Source organism: Rhinoderma darwinii, chromosome 11 (assembly GCF_050947455.1).
Source record: "Rhinoderma darwinii isolate aRhiDar2 chromosome 11, aRhiDar2.hap1, whole genome shotgun sequence".
NCBI classification, from domain to species: domain Eukaryota; kingdom Metazoa; phylum Chordata; class Amphibia; order Anura; family Rhinodermatidae; genus Rhinoderma; species Rhinoderma darwinii.
In genome coordinates, this window is record NC_134697.1 from 99,604,965 (window position 1) to 99,628,953 (window position 23,989).

A 23,989-nucleotide genomic window follows, 5' to 3' on the forward strand; every position below is an offset into this window, starting at 1 on the left:
CCTAAGAAAAAAAAAGAAAAAACAACTTATACTCACCTAGCCCCAATTTTACGATGCACGGAAATGCAGAGAGTCTCTCAGGCTGCTCAGGCTTGCAGCCTGTGAGACACCAAGATGAAACCCTTGTGTAGGTTGGCGAGATACGGTGAGGTCATCGCGCCGGCCTATCCAGGGATCCTGTATCAGCGTCTTATAGGCTGCATGCCTAACTTGTCCTGTAGCCTAGTGAATGGAGGAGCAGGGAAGTGAGCGCTCCCTGCTGTTCCGCCATAGTATTCAATTGTATCTGCGTCCTGAGGACACCGATACAATTGAATGTGGCAGTCACGCCGGGCATCAGGCTAAAAACCTGGGGCTTGACTAGGCATGAGGGGGCCTGTGCTGCCCGGGCCTGCACATAAATGTTCTTTTAACGAATCTTCAAAAGAACATTTAAGTGCCCAGCCGGGTGGCACAGGCCCCCTCGGGGGGGGCCTGTGCCCCATACCAGTAGTTCCGGCACTGTGAAGAGCAGCACAGCGTAGCAGGAACAAACTTGAACAATACTAAACCACCTGTTGGACAAGTAGTTGCGCTCCAGCATAGGTGGAGTCAGGCAAGAAAAGTGAATAACGGAAACGCTATTGAGTTGCCTCTGGCTTACCTAGGGGGGCTGAATAGAAGGAATCCCCCTTGTTCTTTACCTGCAACCCCCGCAAGGCGGTCTGGACTTTGCCTGTAGGATTCCAAGGTCGTAGTCCCCGGGATAGTCACCAATATATGGTGCAGATGGTGGGTATAAACTATGTCATGGTCATGGATTTGGGTTGGGATTACGGTGGCAGTTCGGGAGAGATCCCCAACACCGCGTCTCCCAGCCCAACTCTTGGTTTCGCCTTTTAGTTTCTTTCAGGGCAAACTGTGAAGGTAAAAGGCGATTGTAGTTGGATCCTTTGTTAAACTAGGAGAAGCGTTGCCAGAGATATCCTGCACCTGCTTATCACCCACTCCCTATGGCAATAAGCGGCATCGGATTTCTACTGGTTAGCAGAGCAGGCAGCCACGGCCCGTAGTAATGTAGTATTCGTAATGTCTTGCGGCTTGGGGTGTCTGAAAAAGGCCGAAGGAATTGGGTGGTGGTGGAGGCCCTGGGCAATTGCCCATTTGTACGAAATCTTTTCATATATTTTTGCCCTTTTCAGTCATTCTCTTAACTGGCTGCAAGCGCTGAAGAAAAAGAAGAAGAAAAAGCCACCAAAATGAAGAATCCACAGAAAATAGGACGACGTCTTAAAGTCTTCGTGTCAAGTACTCTCTATATGCTGGACATGTGCGCTAGATGGACTCTGGTACATCCTATCCATTATATTGAGAATTTACAATTATTACAAATAATCTCGTAATGTGTACTCAGCATAACAGGTAAACCAGTCACTTTTCTAGTGAGTCCATCGATTTTATAGTTTTGTTTTTTTAGGGGGAGGCGGGTGAGAAATTTCTTGTTTTCTTTTGCTGATTTCACTCAATTTGGTGAAGTTGTTCCTATGCTTTCCTATACTTAAAAAGTGGACATTTCCTTTAACACCTTATGGTGCTGATTATTTTTGTAATATATTCTTTTTTTCTAATATCAAGCCATATTCTCTGGTTGATGAGGTTCTGGCTGCCTGCAGCCACCACTAGAGGGAGCTCACTGAAGACAGATTTATTATAGAGTTCAATGTATAAACAGTATGCATAAAGTATTTAAGCTCCCTCTAGTGGTGCCTGCAGGTGACCAAAAAGTTTTATAATTGAACAAAGACTGTGTGAATGAAACCAAGGGATTTGTAGCTCTGTAGTTGAGCCAACCAGGACACTTTGTATCTCCTCCCGCAGCTCCCACATTGAAGAAATTATTACACAACAATCTTCTCAATCTTGGCAGCCATCGTCTCCTGCAAAATGCAAGAATTGTATATAATAAAACATTATATAATATTTGGAAGGAAAGCCATGTCTGGGAGCTGCTCATGCGTGATCACCGCTCCGTTCAAACTCCTCCTCACTGTGGTCCTGCAGTGAGGAGTAAAGGGGATTCGGGACTCCCATTCTAGTGATCAGTGGGTGTCCCACCGTTGGGGCCCCCAGTGATCAAAAATGTATCCCCTATACCGAAGATAAGTGGTAAGTGTCCTTCGTAGCACAAACCATGTGCATCCATCACCCATAAAAGGGGCTGTGTCCAAAGTGCAGCAGAAGGGGCACAAAGATTACTTCCATAAAGTATGTGGCCCAGCCCGCTCACATCTCAGATTGTGGGACTCGTGCAAACCATAATTCTACAATGTCGGCCGCTGTGGGGGGAGCAATGTATACACGGTTTACCTGGGGTTACCAGATTTTCTAGCTTTCCGGGTCACATTTTTTTTTGGCAGTGCTTATATATCTATTTAAATGCATAGATTTTGTATTACTCTGGAGATATAGTCATATTTATTAATTCAAGATAATTATATGAATTCAGCAGGTTGGGTATTCCCAGGGGAAATGTTTTATAAGCTTAGATAGGGCTCTGGAGTGTTGTGCAATATTAATAGTCGTCCCCTACAAAACCAGCCCTACACCTCACGGAGATGTTTCCATGGCCCGCTCGGCATTGCACAGAGAAATACCCTTTGCCAGGAGTTCTCCTTTACAATTAGATGACGTTTGGTTCTGTGCCCAATATCTGCAATGGTGAGTTTTGGTTAAACGTATGTAAATAACGTACAATCTATGTACGATGCAGGGAACGGCGAGCTTAAAGGGGTTTTCTGGGAAAAACATAGATGGCCTTTGGATCCTTTGGGTAGTCCACCAATGTATGATAAGTGGGTGTCCAAACCCTGACACCACCACTGATCAGTACTGATCAGCAGGAGTACCGTGACCTCTTCATCTAGGTTGTGGATGTATCTGGTACTGCAGTTCAGCTCCACTCCCTTATGGACGTGCTCCTCGGGTTGACCCTTTATATTGCTGATCATGTTTTTTTTTCCCAGAAAACTCCTTTAAGGCTTTATTTCTATGGCCGTATTACAGTTCCTTACATGTTTACGTAATGCGGCACCCATAGAAGTCTATAGGTCTGCACTGGAGCGTACAGAGGTCTTTTTTTGTCAATTCAAAATTGTTTCATCGGATGCCATTTTATAAAGATTCCCAAGAACCATTGCTTCTTGAGGACAATACCCATACAGAGACACTATGTCGACACCAGGATTGCTTACGGCTCTCTCGTGTCGATGGGGTGGTCGTCTTGACTTTTGATAGGACAACACCAGTAAAGTATGAAGAAGTAACTCTCCGACTTTACAAAATGTATTGGAATTGTGTGTTATTCGCTTCTAAATGTCTTTGTATGTAAAATACACTATTGATATAGATGACCGATGAGTGTATAGTTCCCTACATGTGTCCTACGTGCCGGCAGCAGGAGGAGCTGAGCAGATTGATCTATATATTAGTGGGAAAAGATCCAGGATAACTTGATTTATTGATCTAGACCCTTCTCACTTTGGGCTAAGGAGTCCAGTGGGTGGAGTAACTCAATAACTGACAGCCCTCCCTGTGTGTGCATGTCTCCTGAGCCAATCACTCAGTAGACCCGCCCACCACCGGAGTAGACCCGCCCACCACCGGAGTAGACCCGCCCACCAGACTCATTAGCTCAGAATGAGCAGAGATTCAACTGAATAAAATACTAAATAAAGTTCTACAAAATATTTTTCAAAAATTTGTAGAGAGATTTTCTCGGCTCTGTAACATGAGGACCAGAGATAGGACACCATGTTCACTCTGAGCCCCTCCTGTTCTGCCTCCGGGAAGTGCCTGAGGATGGTGCAATATACTGAAATTAACCCTTTATTATACATAATACAGCGCCCGTCACACTTTACTGCTGTGACGTAGAATTCTAATTAGAGGAGGAGACTTTTATACTGTAACTTCTCCATTGTTATTTCTATGATATATTTTCTATTGTACAACACAAATCGATAAGTCTATTTTTATGATTAAAGCCAATGTAAGCGGAAGTTCGCTGGGATTATGTGCTTTCTGGGTACGGTCTGCAATGACACACTGATGGTATGATAAATAAACAAGTATAAAGCAAACTTTACGTCTTGGATGATTTTCTGCTACCTCTGCGCCCCCTATAGCTACGCCCAATGGCATCTACCAAAAATGGCCTACAGGTTTTGATCGAATACTCCGCAGTCCATTGCCCACTACTCCTTCAGTGCTCACCTGCACCTGTTTATTACTTACCCTTACCCCTTCCCGCCTAAGGATGTATGGGTAGGTCGTTGCTGGGAAGGAATCCGCACGATTTGCCGTACCGATCCGGCACGCATGTGTTGTGGGCTCATCAGTTGAGCTCGTAATGATCACAGCAAGAACTGGCTGTAGTACCCCTTAGATGCCGTGGCCAATAGCGACAGCAGCATCTAAGTGGTTGACACTTATCGGCCCCCCACAAGCAATTGTGGGATGCCGATGGTTGCTTTGGTAAACGGGAAGATAAACAATGCATGGAAGCCTATTCGGCCCTGCCAGAGACCAGACCTAGAAGGCTGCCTGTCCGTTAAATAATAACCGTTATAATACATAAGTAGCGCAGTGTATTGTACCAGCGAGAAGAAAACCGGGCCCTCAAGTCCCCTGTGGGGCTAAAAAACAAAAAATTCTAATTTTTTTCTTTTTGAAAAATTTAAAATCGCAGATTTTTCCCTGATCAAGTCCTTTTATAATTGAAAAAAAAATAAAATAATTTAAGACGACAATATAATCTCCACGTTCATAGCCATTAACATATAAATATATAATATTATTTATCCTGCAAGGTGAATGCCGTGAAAACCCCAAAAACAAATGCTTGAATTGTGTATTTTTGGTCATCTTGCACCCAAAATAGAATAAAAAGTGACCAAAAAGTAGCATGTACCCCACAATGGTACCAATAAAAACTACAGCTCGTCCTGCAAGCCTTACGCTGCGTCATCAACGGAAAAATAAAAAAGCTAAGACTCTCCGAATATGGCGACACAAAAACGGGATTTAGAAAGTGTTTTTTTTGTGTAAAAGTCGTAAAACATTAAAAAACTAGAACTTTGGGATCGCCTTAACTGTTCTAACCCACAAAATAAAGTGAACACGTCCTATATACCGAGCGATGAACGCCGTAAAAAACGAAACCCAAAAACTTTTGTGGAATTGCTGCGTTTTTCTCTAAATTCATTTTGGCCCCCCCCCCCAAAAAAAAAGTCTATAAAAGTGAATGAAAATGTAAAGCCTCATGTCAACAGAAAAATGAAAACGTTATGACTCTTGGAACGCAATGATTCAGGATGACGGCCCAGACTCCTTTATACACCCGGTGGTTTCTCGCATAAAACCTAACGTCCTCATTTGCTGGACCCCACCGGTGAACCCTGTGGATGCGGCAGGGAGATTTGTGCCACATATGGGGCTAGTGAAGAAGCCGAATATTAGGCAATACTGGAGGGATGATATTTTGTACAATATCCCGATTTACCGCATGGCCGTGTCCCATGGTACAAAAATATGTCCGTGCACAAAGTTTTATACCCTTCGGTGCCTTTCCGATGTGCAGGCCAGATGGTAAAAATTCCTTCATGCCGTCATTAGTTACCAAGGCTGCCATGATGACCATCGGCGCCCAAAATTTGCATCGCTGGGTGGATTGATGGACTGACAGTGGGCTCCCACTTTTTCAGACGGCTTAGATTCCGCAGTCGCTATTGACCGTGACATCTAAGTAGTTAAACGGCCACGATCTGATCTATTTTCGGGATCCCGGCTGTTTAGTCCCAGGTGTCAGTTGTAATTCACAGCTGACACCCGCGGCATATAGAGCGAGCTTAGCCAGTTAGCCCACTCCAAGCCCCCCTCCCACACCATGACAATCAGGTACGTCATGGTGCTGGAAGGGGTTGAACCGTAATTGATTTGACGGAGATCAGTTCCTCATCGTAGAACCCCTACAAGATACTATGGTCTTTCCCAGTCTGATTCCCAAAGCTCCTAGGCCCCCATGCAAAATCTGTAGCCGGGCACCCCAATCATCATGAGGACTAGAAGTGAAGAGGACCCGGGAGAAAGCGGTAAGTAAATGAATGGAGGGGTATGAATTATGGTGTATGGTCTGACCTGGCGTCTAAAATACCCCACAGACACCTAAATAAAATTCAAAGTTTGCTATGTGGCCCAGCAATTTTTGATTAGGCAAAAAGGGGATATTTCCCGAAATACTATCACTAATCCCCAGAGCACCCTACTGTACCTGACTCTGCTATGGGTCCCTATGATCGTTACATCCCGTGCTTACACTTTACTACAGAAACGTCACATTTTTACAAAGCGTTCTCACATCTGTCTGCAAAAACAAGTAGCAGGCTGCCGAGCTCGCCGACATGCCCTCTAAATAGGCTACCAGATCCTCCAAGTATCCCACAACCATACAAAATCACCCACAACTCCTCCAAAGGGGTTCAAAACGGGCCAGTACTCACCCTTCTATAGTGAGCCATACATTTCTCCATGACAGCCACAAGGATTCTGTGATGGCAACCCCCCCCCCCCCCCAATAAGCCCAGCCCACGCTTACCTATTGCGCTAAATTGTGGCTTCTTTTCTGACTTGCGCAGTAACTCTGGCCACATAGTGTCTGGACAAGCTGCCATTATGGTATGTACACCCATGCGGGGGGAACCTGGTGCAGATTATAGCTACATCTCTAACAACAACTACTTTATGGAGTGGTAATATGTGAAATAGCCACTAGATGGAGATGTTTTGTTGTAATTTGAGTTAGAAGATAGAGATTAGGGATCGATCGATCGATATGAGAGACCCTAACATTGACTGTTTCTGATCTGCACCATAGGTGTCGGAGCTGATCATTTTTTTTATTTATTTTTTTGGAGCTTGCTTATACATTCATAGGTTTGAATGATAAAAGTGGGGATCTAAATACGAAGACCGGCGGTGATCAGTAGGAAAAAGGTGTGAAGAATGTTGGGAGGCCAGTGCCAGTATTACATTTTTATAATTCTCCATAGCCACCACTAGGGGGCCTCAATCTATGTCCCATTTTAGACATATATGACATATCCATAAGACCGAGAATATGCCATACATTGCAGTTGTTAAGTTTAATATACATAGAAGGAACGGGGGCCCATAAAAAAGATCAAAATAGGTGCCCCATTTTGATGCAGTGTTTGTCACCCAGGACAGAAGGGCCTGTGTCCACCCCCCCCCCCCCCTCCATGTCCTTTCCTTAACCTTTGGGCCAATTCTTCACCCCCTTGTTTGCTAACAATGAAGTCATGCGCAAGCTCTTGCCACCCATTAGGAAGGGGCTACCTCCTTCAATGGCCCCCATAGGTGTTGCATGGTACACCTTCGAGCCGATGGGGAGCAGTTTTGGCATCATGATGATGATCTTCAAGAAGAAGATGTTCGTTTTTCCACCTTCTTGGCCTATCATTATGGATTAAGAAACTATAGATATTTGACTATGTGGTCATATCTGAATCCTCAAAAGTCCATATAAAGAAGGGCACATGTATTTGTAGACACCAGTCAAAAGAGCTAAAAATGAGTAAACCAGACTAAATATACTCAAAAAAGAAAAAAGTTTAATGGGAAAATCAGAGGACATGATGACCTTGTCCATTTACTTGTGCTTGGGGGTTATTGGGCGCCTTTTACGACCTTCAGACTGCAAGTATGCACTGAGCTTTGGTCTTTTTAGCAGCCGTTCTACGTAGCCCGACAGCAGTGGGTAGCCAGACAGGCAGGTTGGGGAAAGGTCAAGGTTGCATTGCAGCGTGTCCAAGAGATTGTAGTCCGCATACGTGATCTGTGGCAAAAAAGAATCGAAGATTTTATTGTGCCCTACTAAGGACAATGTACGTGTCTATTGGCCAAACGCTTAGATTTACCTGATCTCCCACCAGGAATTTTTGTCCTTTGGAATTATTGGAAAGAATCCGTTCAAAATGACCCAACTGCGTTGCCAGTTCTGCCAGAAATTTTTCCTTGTTTGCCTCCTGGAAGACATGAAATGTGGTTTGGAGATCACTATATAATAGTACAACAGAGATACTTCTTCCATTCGTTTCATGTGCCTATATAAAGGCACGTGGAGTCCCCGCAACTCCATGCGGCAGAGCTGTAAGCCCTCCATGTGGCACCGTATGGCGCCACTCTACTGCCCCATACTACGGAGATAAACTCCCATGGAAACAATGCTCCTAGGCGAGAATACCTTCATGATATGATATTTGATGGAGTATTTCAGCAGTACAGTATAGGCCCATGATGCTATGTTACAGATACGTACAATACAGCTGTAATATGGACGCGTGCAAAAGTTTTACACTTCGGACATATTATCATACACACTTTTTCCAAGAAGAGGAATATGTAGTATTTCAGTCTGAGATCCTCGACACCATCATTTATCATTTCGATGATTGATATTTCCTGTTCATTGCTGCCGCTGAGACCTGTAAGATACAATACACAAATTTATAGGGTTAATTTTGAAAAATGCACAGGAGTTATATGGCTGTGTGAATGATCTGTGAGTTTTACATGTGTGAAGTTTACCATTGGGCTCTGTTCACATTGGCTGTCAGGATTCAAACTCCGACACCCCTGTGTCCCACGCAGTAGCTCTTGTCATTGAGCTACGGGGGCCGCTGGACAGCTTCAATGTTGAATCTATTTTCTATCTACCCGTGATTCTTGCCTCTCTGGATTCTTTGCCTTGATTGGTCTCTCACCCTTTTGGCTTACTATACAAGTCTGACAATTGCACTTCCTCCTTGCCAGACTATCGAGCCTCCTACCGGCTGCCTTACTCTATAAACTGTGGCTGCTCTGATCTGTGTACTGACCTTGGATTGTTTCCTGACTACATCTCAACCTCAAGCTCCAGCCTGTTGCTACTTATCTGTGTACTGAACCTGGACTGTTTCTTGAACACGTCTCTGCCTCACGCTACAACCTGTTGCTACTTATCTGTTTTCCGAACCTGGACTGTTGCTTGACTACTCTATCACCCTCCTGCCAGGTCATTACCAATGGACTACCATCTGCTACCGACCTTGACACTGCCATTTAGAGCCCTGGTCAGGGTTTCCATCACCCTTTCCATTTTTTTTTAACTCCAGGAACAGAGAAGTCTTCCACAAAAAATATCAAAACCCCCAAAGAACCCAATTTATAGTTAATGGGGTCCATCGAGATTTGTCAGATCTGCCATGGCTCCATTATAAACAGAAGTCCTCACACTAGATTGAACAGACCCTTAAAGAGGCTCTGTCACCACATTTTAAGTGGCCTATATTGTACATGATGTGATTGGCGCTGTAATGTAGATTACAGCAGTGTTTTTTATTTAGAAAAACAATCATTTTTGACCTATATTAGCTTTATGCTAATGAGTTTCTCAATGGACAACTGGGCGTGTTTTACTATATGAGCAAGTGGGCGTTAAACATAGGAGTGTATGACGCTGACCAATCAGTGACCAATCAGCATCATACACATCTCTCCATTCATTTACACTGCAGATAGCGATATATCTATATCGCTATTTGCAGTCACATAAACACACTATAACGCTACTCGTGTCATGACCATGAATATACATTACCTCCAGTCAGGACGTGTTGTGTATTCATTCTATTGACCACTTCTGTAGCGTCTCTGTGATTTACAGCACAGCACAGTGAGATCTTGCTGTGAATGACAGTTTACAGCGTAATCTTGCGAGACTACACCTGCTATGCTGTAACTCACAGAGACGCTACAGAAATGGTCGGGAGAATGAATACACGTCACGTCCTGGGTGGAGGTAATGTATATTCATTGTCATGACACATGAGTAGCGTTATAGTGTGTTTATGTGACTGCAAATAGCGATATCTGCAGTGTAAATGAATGGAGAGAAGTGTATGAGGCTGATTGGTCAGCGTCATACACTTCTCTCCACAACGCCCACTCAAAAAGTAAAACACGCCCAGTTGTCCATTGATAAACTCATTAGCATAAAGCTGCTATAGGTAATAACTCCGTGTGGTGAGAGAGCCTCTTTATTACTAGGACCACTGTTATCTACATTACAGCGCTGATCACATCATGTACAATATAGGCCACTTAGAAGATGCGCTAAGTGTCATTCTAAAATGCCCCTGTGTTACAGAACCCAAGGCGTGACTGTCTGGATAATATATAATATAAGAATGCAACCCTCACCATATTTGCGCGCCAGGTATCGCAGGATGGTGCAACTCTGATACAGGACAAAGTCTCCATCTTGAAAACGAGGAACTTGACCAAAGACCTGTGAACAACCCACAGACATAGACCTATGAAATGAATTGCATAAAGCAAAATAACGTACGGGGTGGATGTTGGCAAAAGAGATCAGAGGGATGACCATAGTCAACATCCTAGTGTGGGCCTCAGTGTAAAAGTCATTCCTGGGCCGACCTGCGTCTTACGATGACCTGAGATGTAACTTAAACCTCCTGGCTTCAAAGTAAAACCTGTACCAGTACCCCCACTACTAGATAATACCGGTGTCTTATGTGGCAAGGGGACCTTTGGGCCACCTCAGACACCAGGGCCTAAGACTGTCACTTCTGCACTCCCTACAATATAGCTATGACTCCGACTCTCTCTGTATATTTTTTATTTTAATTTTTTTTGAGGGGGGGGGGGGCGAAATACCTGGTGGAAGCCAACGGAAACCCAGGGAGTACATACAACCTACATGCAGATGTTGTCCTTGGTGGAATTGGAGATGCACACACACTGGGTCCTGACGCTGAAAGAAACATATGATGTTCTATGGCATCAGGACCCGATGAGGGAGTGCGCAGGGTAAGTATTAGGATACTTACTGCTGGGGCCGTGTATCTAAGCCTATCGTGTGACACTGACTGCTGGGGCCCTGTATCTAATGCTGTGATGCTGTCTGCTGAGCCGCTGTATCTAAACACATCATGTGTGATATGGTCACTGTATGGCACTAGGTTACACGGCAACCGTCAGTCGTATATGAGCTACATGCGACTTCTAGTGGTACCTAAAAGTTTGAACATTACCTTTTCCTATAGAATATAATAGAAGTTACGTGTGTGATCACCGCTCCGCCCCATCATTATTCCGGTATTGTATAACCCTATTATCTTTGCTCTGCTAATAATATCATCATAAAGCACATACAGAGTAAAGTGTAATATATGCAGTAAACTTGGTTCTCACGTCCTGTCTATGTACTATGATTGGTCCTGTTCCTGTATCTATGCAGTAATCTTGCTTCTGTTGCTGTATCTATGGAGTAATCTTGGTTCTGTATCTATGCAGTAATCTTGGTTCTGTTCCTGTATCTATGGTGTAATCTTTGTTCTGTTCCTGTATCTATGCAGTAATCTTGGTTCTGTTCCTGTATCTATGGTGTAATCTTGGTTCTGTTCCTGTATCTATGCAGTAATCTTGGTTCTGTTCCTGTATCTATGCAGTAATCTTGGTTCTGTTCCTGTATCTATGGAGTAATCTTGGTTCTGTTCCTGTATCTATGCAGTAATCTTGGTTCTGTTCCTGTATCTATGCAGTAATCTTAGTTTTGTTCCTGTATCTATGCAGTAATCTTGGTTCTGTTCCTGTATCTATGCAGTAATCTTGGTTCTTTTCCTGTATCTATGCAGTAATCTTGGTTCTGTTCCTGTATCTATGGAGCAATCTTGGTTCTGTTCCTGTATCTATGGAGTGATCTTAGTTCTGTTCCTGTATCTATGGAGTGATCTTAGTTCTGTTCCTGTATCTATGGAGTGATCTTAGTTCTGTTCCTGTATCTATGGAGTGATCTTAGTTCTGTTCCTGTATCTATGCAGTAATCTTAGTTCTGTTCCTGTATCTATGCAGTAATCTTGGTTCTGTTCCTGTATCTATGCAGTAATCTTGGTTCTGTGCCTGTATCTATGCAGTAATCTTAGTTCTGTTCTTGTATCTACATAGTAATCTTGGTTCTGTTCCTGTATCTATGCAGTAATCTTGGTTCTGTTCCTGTATCTATGCAGTAATCTTAGTTCTGTTCTTGTATCTACATAGTAATCTTGGTTCTGTGCCTGTATCTATGGAGTGATCTTGGTTCTGTTCCTGTATCTATGCAGTAATCTTAGTTCTGTTCCTGTATCTATGGTGTAATCTTGGTTCTGTTCCTGTATCTATGGAGTAATTTTGGTTCTTACTTCAGTAAGTTATGCGACCAAAATCTATGCAATGCAATAATTTTGGTTCTGGATCTATGCATAAGGCTTGGTACTGATATGTACATGAAACATATGTATTTAGGGAGTGTGGCAGTAGGCTTGGAGATCTGCTGCACACCCTACACATTGTCCTCGACAGATACTCTACGCGCACTCTGTAGATACTCTGCGCGCGCTCTATAGATACTCTGCGCGCGCTCTATAGATACTCTGCGCGCGCTCTATAGATACTCTGCGCGCGCTCTATAGATACTCTGCGCGCGCTCTATAGATACTCTACGCGCACTCTGTAGATACTCTGCGCGCGCTCTATAGATACTCTGCGCGCGCTCTATAGATACTCTGCGCGCGCTCATGTCTCACGGGTTTTCTCACCGCATTTTTCTTCAGATCTCTGATCCCTGCGGTCCAGTCCTCCATCTTTACCTCGTCATCAGTCCATGAGGCACCTTGATCTGCCAGTAACAGTCGGATCGCCTCCGCTCTCCCTGGGAAAAGAGTGCTGGAACTTGTATAAGTGACATCAACATTTCTGGAAATGAGACTGATCCACAAAGGAAGAAACAAAGGACACGACATAAACGAACGCTGCCACGAGAGGGCTGGGAGTAGACGTGATCTACAAATCTGTGCGAGGTGACCTGTAAGGCTCTGTTCACACTGCGTGCACATAGTATACATTGGAAATAAGTGCCAATATTATGGGGGCATTTTGGCTGTCACTGTTTTGTCTGTCATTGAGGGTGTCAATCTTATGGGGGCACTTTGTCAATGTTATCAGTGATTGAGTTTGTCACTGTTATGGGGGCACTGTGGCTGTCACTGTTTTTTCTGAACTTGACGTTGTCCCTTATGAAGGTCAAAGCCCGATCCCCCGCAGAGCGTTCCTACCACGAGTGTTACGTAATAACGGTTATATTCACCTCTGACGGGGAAGTAAGTCACTGTATATCCCGACACTGCAAGAAAGACGCAACGGTTACAGCACGCAGAGGCCGCGGCACAAAGTTATCAGACAAACATTCCATTCACATCCAGCAATCACAGGTACTCGCAGGAAACATTCACTGACAGCTAACTGGTTACATGTGATCTGGATGGAGCAGAAGTCCAGGGTTCACGATAGAGCGGCTCTAATACTAAACATTAAATAGTCACGTAAAGAGGCGCTGCAGTTACTTGTGTGAGGAGGAGACGTCCGGCCGCGTGGTGTAGATAGTCGCTTGTGCCGCTCCAGCACTGATATGTATAGCACAGGAGCTCCGCTGAGTCACAGTACAAAGGTGAACACTGCCTCACTACTACCCCCTACAGGCGGCTGCACGCAAGTCAACGTCCCACTCTTTAACCTCTTCATGACCGGTAGAGTTTTGGGCCTTGATGCCTGGAGGGAAATGTCACCTTTAGGGCTTATTCAGACAAACGGGATATATGTCCGTGCAACGCGCGTGATTTGCAGTCTATGTGTTCGTCTATGGGGACGTGCAGACATATGCGTGATTTTACGCAGCGTTGGTCCGCTGCGTAAAAGTCACGACATGTCCGTTCGTTGAGCGTTTTTGGCGCATCACGCACCCATTGAAGTCAATGGGTGCGTGAAAACCACGCATGCCGCACGGAAGCGCTTCTGTGCGAACAGCGTGAATCGCGCAACAGCAGTGAAAAGGATGAATGAAAACAGAAAAGCGCCACGTGCTACAAACATCCGAACGGAGTGTCATAATGATGGCGGCTGCGCGAAAATCACACAGACCCCCCGCATCATACGGGGTGACACACGGAGCTGCTAAGTGGCTTTTGCGCAGGCAAAATGCCGCCTTTTTTTGCCTGCGCAAAAAGCACATGCTCGTGTGAATCCAGCCTTAGCAACGGGCAGGGGCCGGCTCCAGGTTTATGTGGGCCCTCGGACGACAATATATATATATGATAGGATTAGATACACAGCTCAGCAGACAGTATCACACATGATAGGATTAGATACACAGCTCAGCAGACAGTATCACACATGATAGGATTAGATACATAGCTCAGCAGACAGTATCACACAATATAGGATTAGATACACAGCTCAGCAGACAGTATCACACATGATAGGATTAGATACAGGGCTCAGCAGACAGTATCACACATGATAGGATTAGATACACAGCTCAGCAGACAGTATCACACATGATAGGATTAGATACATAGCTCAGCAGACAGTATCACACATGATAGGATTAGATACATAGCTCAGCAGACAGTATCACACATGATAGGATTAGATACAGGGCTCAGCAGACAGTATCACACATGATAGGATTAGATACACAGCTCAGCAGACAGTATCACACATGATGGGATTAGATACACAGCTCAGCAGACAGTATCACACATGATGGGATTAGATACACAGCTCAGCAGACAGTATCACACATGATGGGATTAGATACAGTGGCTCAGCAGACAGTATCACACATGATAGGATTAGATACACAGCTCAGCAGACAGTATCACACATGATAGGATTAGATACACAGCTCAGCAGACAGTATCACACATGATAGGATTAGATACAGGGCTCAGCAGACAGTATCACACATGATAGGATTAGATACACAGCTCAGCAGACAGTATCACACATGATGGGATTAGATACACAGCTCAGCAGACAGTATCACACATGATGGGATTAGATACACAGCTCAGCAGACAGTATCACACATGATGGGATTAGATACAGTGGCTCAGCAGACAGTATCACACATGATAGGATTAGATACACAGCTCAGCAGACAGTATCACACATGATAGGATTAGATACACGGCTCAGAAGACAGTATCACACATGATAGGATTAGATACAGGGCTCAGCAGACAGTATCACACATGATAGGATTAGATACACAGCTCAGCAGACAGTATCACACATGATAGGATTAGATCCACAGCTCAGCAGACAGTATCACACATGATAGGATTAGATACACAGCTCAGCAGACAGTATCACACATGATAGGATTAGATACACAGCTCAGCAGACAGTATCACACATGATAGGATTAGATACACAGCTCAGCAGACAGTATCACACATGATAGGATTAGATACACAGCTCAGCAGACAGTATCACACATGATAGGATTAGATACACAGCTCAGCAGACAGTATCACACATGATAGGATTAGATACACAGCTCAGCAGACAGTATCACACATGATAGGATTAGATACATAGCTCAGTAGACAGTATCACACATGGTAGGATTAGATACACAGCTCAGCAGACAGTATCACACATGATAGGATTAGATACACAGCTCAGCAGACAGTATCACACATGATAGGATTAGATACACAGCTCAGCAGTCAGTATCACACATGATAGGATTAGATACACAGCTCAGCAGACAGTATCACACATGATAGGATCAGATACACAGCTCTGCAGACAGTATCACATATGATAGGATTAGATACAGTGGCTCAGCAGACAGTATCACACATGATAGGATTAGATACAGTGGCTCAGCAGACAGTATCACACATGATAGGATTAGATACACAGCTCAGCAGACAGTATCACACATCACAGGATTAGATACACTGCTCAGCAGACAGTATCACACATGATAGGATTAGATACAGTGGCTCAGCAGACAGTATCACACATGACAGGATTAGATACACAGCTCAGCAGACAGTATCACACATGATAGGATTAGATACACAGCTCAGCAAACAGTATCACACATGATAGGATTAGATACACAGCTCAGCAGACAGTATCACACATGATAGGATTAGATACACAGCTCAGTAGACAGTATCACACATGATAGGATTAGATACAGTGGCTCAGCAGACAGTATCACACAGGATAGGATTAGATACACAGTTCAGCAGACAGTATCACACATGATAGGATTAGATACAGTGGCTCAGCAGACAGTATCACACAGGATAGGATTAGATACACAGTTCAGCAGACAGTATCACACATGATAGGATTAGATATAGCAGCTCAGCAGACAGTATCACACATGATAAGATTAGATACACTGCTCAGCAGACCGTATCACACATGATAGGATTAGATACACAGCTCAGCAGACAGTATCACACATGATAGGATTAGATACACAGCTCAGCAGACAGTATCACACATGATAGGATTAGATACACAGCTCAGCAGACAGTATCACACATGATAGGATTAGATACACAGCTCAGCAGACAGTATCACACATGATAGGATTAGATACACTGCTCAGCAGACAGTATCACACATGATAGGATTAGATACACAGCTCAGCAGACAGTATCACACATGATAGGATTAGATACACTGCTCAGCAGACAGTATCACACATGATAGGATCAGATACACGGCTCAGCAGACAGTATCACACATGATAGGATTAGATACACGGCTCAGCAGACAGTATCACACATGATAGGATTAGATACACAGCTCAGCAGACAGTATCACACATGACAGGATTAGATACACAGCTCAGCAGACAGTATCACACATGATAGGATTAGATACACAGCTCAGCAGACAGTATCACACATGATAGGATTAGATACATAGCTCAGCAGACAGTATCACACAATATAGGATTAGATACACAGCTCAGCAGACAATATCACACATGATAGGATTAGATACAGGGCTCAGCAGACAGTATCACACATGATAGGATTAGATACACAGCTCAGCAGACAGTATCACACATGATGGGATTAGATACACAGCTCAGCAGACAGTATCACACATGATGGGATTAGATACACAGCTCAGCAGACAGTATCACACATGATGGGATTAGATACAGTGGCTCAGCAGACAGTATCACACATGATAGGATTAGATACACAGCTCAGCAGACAGTATCACACATGATAGGATTAGATACACTGATCAGCAGACAGTATCACACATGATAGGATTAGATACAGCAGCTCAGCAGACAGTATCACACATGATAGGACTAGACACAGCTCAGCAGACAGTATCACACATGATAGGATTAGATACACGGCTCAGCAGACAGTATCACACATGATAGGATTAGATACAGGGCTCAGCAGACAGTATCACACATGATAGGATTAGATACACAGCTCAGCAGACAGTATCACACATGATGGGATTAGATACACAGCTCAGCAGACAGTATCACACATGATGGGATTAGATACACAGCTCAGCAGACAGTATCACACATGATGGGATTAGATACAGTGGCTCAGCAGACAGTATCACACATGATAGGATTAGATACACAGCTCAGCAGACAGTATCACACATGATAGGATTAGATACACGGCTCAGAAGACAGTATCACACATGATAGGATTAGATACAGGGCTCAGCAGACAGTATCACACATGATAGGATTAGATACACAGCTCAGCAGACAGTATCACACATGATAGGATTAGATCCACAGCTCAGCAGACAGTATCACACATGATAGGATTAGATACACTGCTCAGCAGACAGTATCACACATGATAGGATTAGATACGCAGCTCAGCAGACAGTATCACACATGATAGGATTAGATACACAGCTCAGCAGACAGTATCACACATGATAGGATTAGATACACAGCTCAGCAAACAGTATCACACATGATAGGATTAGATACACAGCTCAGCAGACAGTATCACACATGATAGGATTAGATACACAGCTCAGCAGACAGTATCACACATGATAGGAATAGATACACAGCTCAGCAGACAGTATCACACATGATAGGATTAGATACACGGCTCAGAAGACAGTATCACACATGATTGGATTAGATACACAGCTCAGCAGACAGTATCACACATGATAGGATTAGATACACAGCTCAGCAGACAGTATCACACATGATAGGATTAGATACACAGCTCAGCAGACAGTATCACACATGATAGGATTAGATACATAGCTCAGTAGACAGTATCACACATGGTAGGATTAGATACACAGCTCAGCAGACAGTATCACACATGATAGGATTAGATACACAGCTCAGCAGACAGTATCACACATGATAGGATTAGATACACAGCTCAGCAGTCAGTATCACACATGATAGGATTAGATACACAGCTCAGCAGACAGTATCACACATGATAGGATCAGATACACAGCTCAGCAGACAGTATCACACATCACAGGATTAGATACACTGCTCAGCAGACAGTATCACACATGATAGGATTAGATACAGTGGCTCAGCAGACAGTATCACACATGATAGGATTAGATACAGTGGCTCAGCAGACAGTATCACACATGATAGGATTAGATACACAGCTCAGCAGACAGTATCACACATCACAGGATTAGATACACTGCTCAGCAGACAGTATCACACATGATAGGATTAGATACAGTGGCTCAGCAGACAGTATCACACATGACAGGATTAGATACACAGCTCAGCAGACAGTATCACACATGATAGGATTAGATACACAGCTCAGCAAACAGTATCACACATGATAGGATTAGATACACAGCTCAGCAGACAGTATCACACATGATAGGATTAGATACACAGCTCAGTAGACAGTATCACACATGATAGGATTAGATACAGTGGCTCAGCAGACAGTATCACACATGATAGGATTAGATAGGCAGCTCAGCAGACAGTATCACACAGGATAGGATTAGATACGCAGTTCAGCAGACAGTATCACACATGATAGGATTAGATACACGGCTCAGCAGACAGTATCACACATGATAGGATTAGATACACAGCTCAGCAGACAGTATCACACATGATAGGATTAGATACACAGCTCAGCAGACAGTATCACACATGATAGGATTAGATACACTGCTCAGCAGACAGTATCACACATGATAGGATTAGATACATAACTCAGCAGACAGTATCACACAATATAGGATTAGATACACAGCTCAGCAGACAGTATCACACATGATAGGATTAGATACAGGGCTCAGCAGACAGTATCACACATGATAGGATTAGATACACAGCTCAGCAGACAGTATCACACATGATAGGATTAGATACACAGCTCAGCAGACAGTATCACACATGATAGGATTAGATACACAGCTCAGCAGACAGTATCACACATGATAGGATTAGATACACAGCTCAGCAGACAGTATCACACATGATGGGATTAGATACACAGCTCAGCAGACAGTATCACACATGATAGGATTAGATACACTGCTCAGCAGACAGTATCACACATGATAGGATTAGATACACAGCTCAGCAGACAGTATCACACATGATAGGATTAGATACACAGCTCAGCAGACAGTATCACACATGATAGGATTAGATACACTGCTCAGCAGACAGTATCACACATGATAGGATTAGATACACAGCTCAGCAGACAGTATCACACATGATAGGATTAGATACACTGCTCAGCAGACAGTATCACACATGATAGGATCAGATACACGGCTCAGCAGACAGTATCACACATGATAGGATTAGATACACGGCTCAGCAGACAGTATCACACATGATAGGATTAGATACACAGCTCAGCAGACAGTATCACACATGATAGGATTAGATACACTGCTCAGCAGACAGTATCACACATGATAGGATTAGATACATAGCTCAGCAGACAGTATCACACAATATAGGATTAGATACACAGCTCAGCAGACAGTATCACACATGATAGGATTAGATACAGGGCTCAGCAGACAGTATCACACATGATAGGATTAGATACACAGCTCAGCAGACAGTATCACACATGATGGGATTAGATACACAGCTCAGCAGACAGTATCACACATGATGGGATTAGATACACAGCTCAGCAGACAGTATCACACATGATGGGATTAGATACAGTGGCTCAGCAGACAGTATCACACATGATAGGATTAGATACACAGCTCAGCAGACAGTATCACACATGATAGGATTAGATACACGGCTCAGAAGACAGTATCACACATGATAGGATTAGATACAGGGCTCAGCAGACAGTATCACACATGATAGGATTAGATACACGGCTCAGCAGACAGTATCACACATGATAGGATTAGATCCACAGCTCAGCAGACAGTATCACACATGATAGGATTAGATACACAGCTCAGCAGACAGTATCACACATGATAGGATTAGATACACAGCTCAGCAGACAGTATCACACATGATAGGATTAGATACACAGCTCAGCAGACAGTATCACACATGATAGGATTAGATACACAGCTCAGCAGACAGTATCACACATGATAGGATTAGATACACAGCTCAGCAGACAGTATCACACATGATAGGATTAGATACACAGCTCAGCAGACAGTATCACACATGATAGGATTAGATACACAGCTCAGCAGACAGTATCACACATGACAGGATCAGATACAGAGGCTCAGAAGACAGTATCACACATGATAGGATTAGATACACAGCTCAGCAGACAGTATCACACAGGATAGGATTAGATACATAGCTCAGTAGAGGGTATCACACATGATAGGATTAGATACACAGCTCAGCAGACAGTATCACACATGATAGGATTAGATACACGGCTCAGCAGACAGTATCACACATGATAGGATTAGATACACAGCTCAGCAGACAGTATCACACATGATAGGATTAGATACACAGCTCAGCAGTCAGTATCACACATGATAGGATTAGATACACAGCTCAGCAGACAGTGTCACACATGATAGGATTAGATACACAGCTCAGCAGACAGTATCACACATGATAGGATTAGATACACAGCTCAGCAGACAGTATCACACATGATAGGATTAGATACACAGCTCAGCAGACAGTATCACACATGATAGGATTAGATACACAGCTCAGCAGACAGTATCACACGTGATAGGATTAGATACACAGCTCAGCAGACAGTATCACACATGATAGGATTAGATACACAGCTCAGCAGACAGTATCACACATGATAGGATTAGATACACAGCTCAGCAGACAGTATCACACATGATAGGATTAGAGACACAGCTCAGCAGACAGTATCACACATGATAGGATTAGATACAGTGGGTCAGTAGACAGTATCGCACATGATAGGATTAGATACACAGCTCAGCAGACAGTATCACACGTGATAGGATTAGATACACAGCTCAGCAGACAGTATCACACATCATAGGATTAGATACACAGCTCAGCAGACAATATCACACATGATAGGATTAGATACACAGCTCAGCAGACAGTATCACACATGATAGGATTAGATACACAGCTCTGCAGACAGTATCACACATGATAGGATTAGATACACAGCTCAGCAGACAGTATCACACATGATAGGATTAGATACACAGCTCAGCAGACAGTATCACACATGATAGGATTAGATACACAGCTCAGCAGACAGTATCACACATGATAGGATTAGATACACGGCTCAGCAGACAGTATCACACATGATAGGATTAGATACACAGCTCAGCAGACAGTATCACACATGATAGGATTAGATACACAGCTCAGCAGACAGTATCACACATGATAGGATTAGATACACAGCTCAGCAGACAGTATCACACGTGATAGGATTAGATACACAGCTCAGCAGACAGTATCACACGTGATAGGATTAGATACACAGCTCAGCAGACAGTATCACACATGATAGGATTAGATACACAGCTCAGCAGACAGTATCACACATGATAGGATTAGATACACAGCTCAGCAGACAGTATCACACAGGATAGGATTAGATACAGCAGCTCAGCAGACAGTATCACACATGATAGGATTAGATACACGGCTCAGCAGACAGTATCACACATGATAGGATTAGAGACACGGCTCAGCAGAGAGTATCACACATGATAGGATTAGATACACAGCTCAGCAGACAGTATCACACATGATAGGATTAGATACACAGCTCAGCAGACAGTATCACACATGATAGGAATAGATACACAGCTCAGCAGACAGTATCACACATGATAGGATTAGATACACGGCTCAGAAGACAGTATCACACATGATTGGATTAGATACACAGCTCAGCAGACAGTATCACACATGATAGGATTAGATACACAGCTCAGCAGACAGTATCACACATGATAGGATTAGATACACAGCTCAGCAGACAGTATCACACATGATAGGATTAGATACATAGCTCAGTAGACAGTATCACACATGGTAGGATTAGATACACAGCTCAGCAGACAGTATCACACATGATAGGATTAGATACACAGCTCAGCAGACAGTATCACACATGATAGGATTAGATACACAGCTCAGCAGTCAGTATCACACATGATAGGATTAGATACACAGCTCAGCAGACAGTATCACACATGATAGGATCAGATACACAGCTCAGCAGACAGTATCACACATCACAGGATTAGATACACTGCTCAGCAGACAGTATCACACATGATAGGATTAGATACAGTGGCTCAGCAGACAGTATCACACATGATAGGATTAGATACAGTGGCTCAGCAGACAGTATCACACATGATAGGATTAGATACACAGCTCAGCAGACAGTATCACACATCACAGGATTAGATACACTGCTCAGCAGACAGTATCACACATGATAGGATTAGATACAGTGGCTCAGCAGACAGTATCACACATGACAGGATTAGATACACAGCTCAGCAGACAGTATCACACATGATAGGATTAGATACACAGCTCAGCAAACAGTATCACACATGATAGGATTAGATACACAGCTCAGCAGACAGTATCACACATGATAGGATTAGATACACAGCTCAGTAGACAGTATCACACATGATAGGATTAGATACAGTGGCTCAGCAGACAGTATCACACATGATAGGATTAGATAGGCAGCTCAGCAGACAGTATCACACAGGATAGGATTAGATACGCAGTTCAGCAGACAGTATCACACGTGATAGGATTAGATACACGGCTCAGCAGACAGTATCACACATGATAGGATTAGATACACAGCTCAGCAGACAGTATCACACATGATAGGATTAGATACACAGCTCAGCAGACAGTATCACACATGATAGGATTAGATACACTGCTCAGCAGACAGTATCACACATGATAGGATTAGATACATAGCTCAGCAGACAGTATCACACAATATAGGATTAGATACACAGCTCAGCAGACAGTATCACACATGATAGGATTAGATACAGGGCTCAGCAGACAGTATCACACATGATAGGATTAGATACACAGCTCAGCAGACAGTATCACACATGATAGGATTAGATACACTGCTCAGCAGACAGTATCACACATGATAGGATTAGATACACAGCTCAGCAGACAGTATCACACATGATAGGATTAGATACACAGCTCAGCAGACAGTATCACACATGATAGGATTAGATACACTGCTCAGCAGACAGTATCACACATGATAGGATTAGATACACAGCTCAGCAGACAGTATCACACATGATAGGATTAGATACACTGCTCAGCAGACAGTATCACACATGATAGGATCAGATACACGGCTCAGCAGACAGTATCACACATGATAGGATTAGATACACGGCTCAGCAGACAGTATCACACATGATAGGATTAGATACACAGCTCAGCAGACAGTATCACACATGATAGGATTAGATACACTGCTCAGCAGACAGTATCACACATGATAGGATT

The 23,989-nt window shown here is 43.5% G+C and overlaps 2 protein-coding genes across 2 annotated transcripts in view; one reads left to right on the forward strand and one right to left on the reverse strand.

The window, feature by feature from the left end:
• Window positions 1-4,118, forward strand: part of TNKS1BP1 (tankyrase 1 binding protein 1) — a 38,986-nt gene extending 34,868 nt beyond the window's left edge. The window contains exon 10 of the mRNA XM_075842149.1: window positions 1,182-4,118. Coding sequence (XP_075698264.1) covers window positions 1,182-1,242 — 61 coding nt within the window. The 3' untranslated portion in view covers window positions 1,243-4,118. The remainder of the gene's footprint in view (window positions 1-1,181) is intronic.
• A 3,529-nt stretch (window positions 4,119-7,647) lies between these two features.
• LOC142663543 (glutathione S-transferase P 2-like) lies at window positions 7,648-13,584 on the reverse strand. The gene is made up of 7 exons (XM_075842277.1): window positions 13,497-13,584; window positions 13,241-13,276; window positions 12,693-12,805; window positions 10,297-10,384; window positions 8,437-8,540; window positions 7,974-8,081; window positions 7,648-7,891 (listed from the first exon to the last, which is right to left on the reverse strand). Coding segments are annotated over exons 1-7 (636 nt in total). The 5' UTR covers window positions 13,498-13,584; the 3' UTR covers window positions 7,648-7,705.
• Between the last annotated feature and the right edge of the window lie 10,405 nt (window positions 13,585-23,989).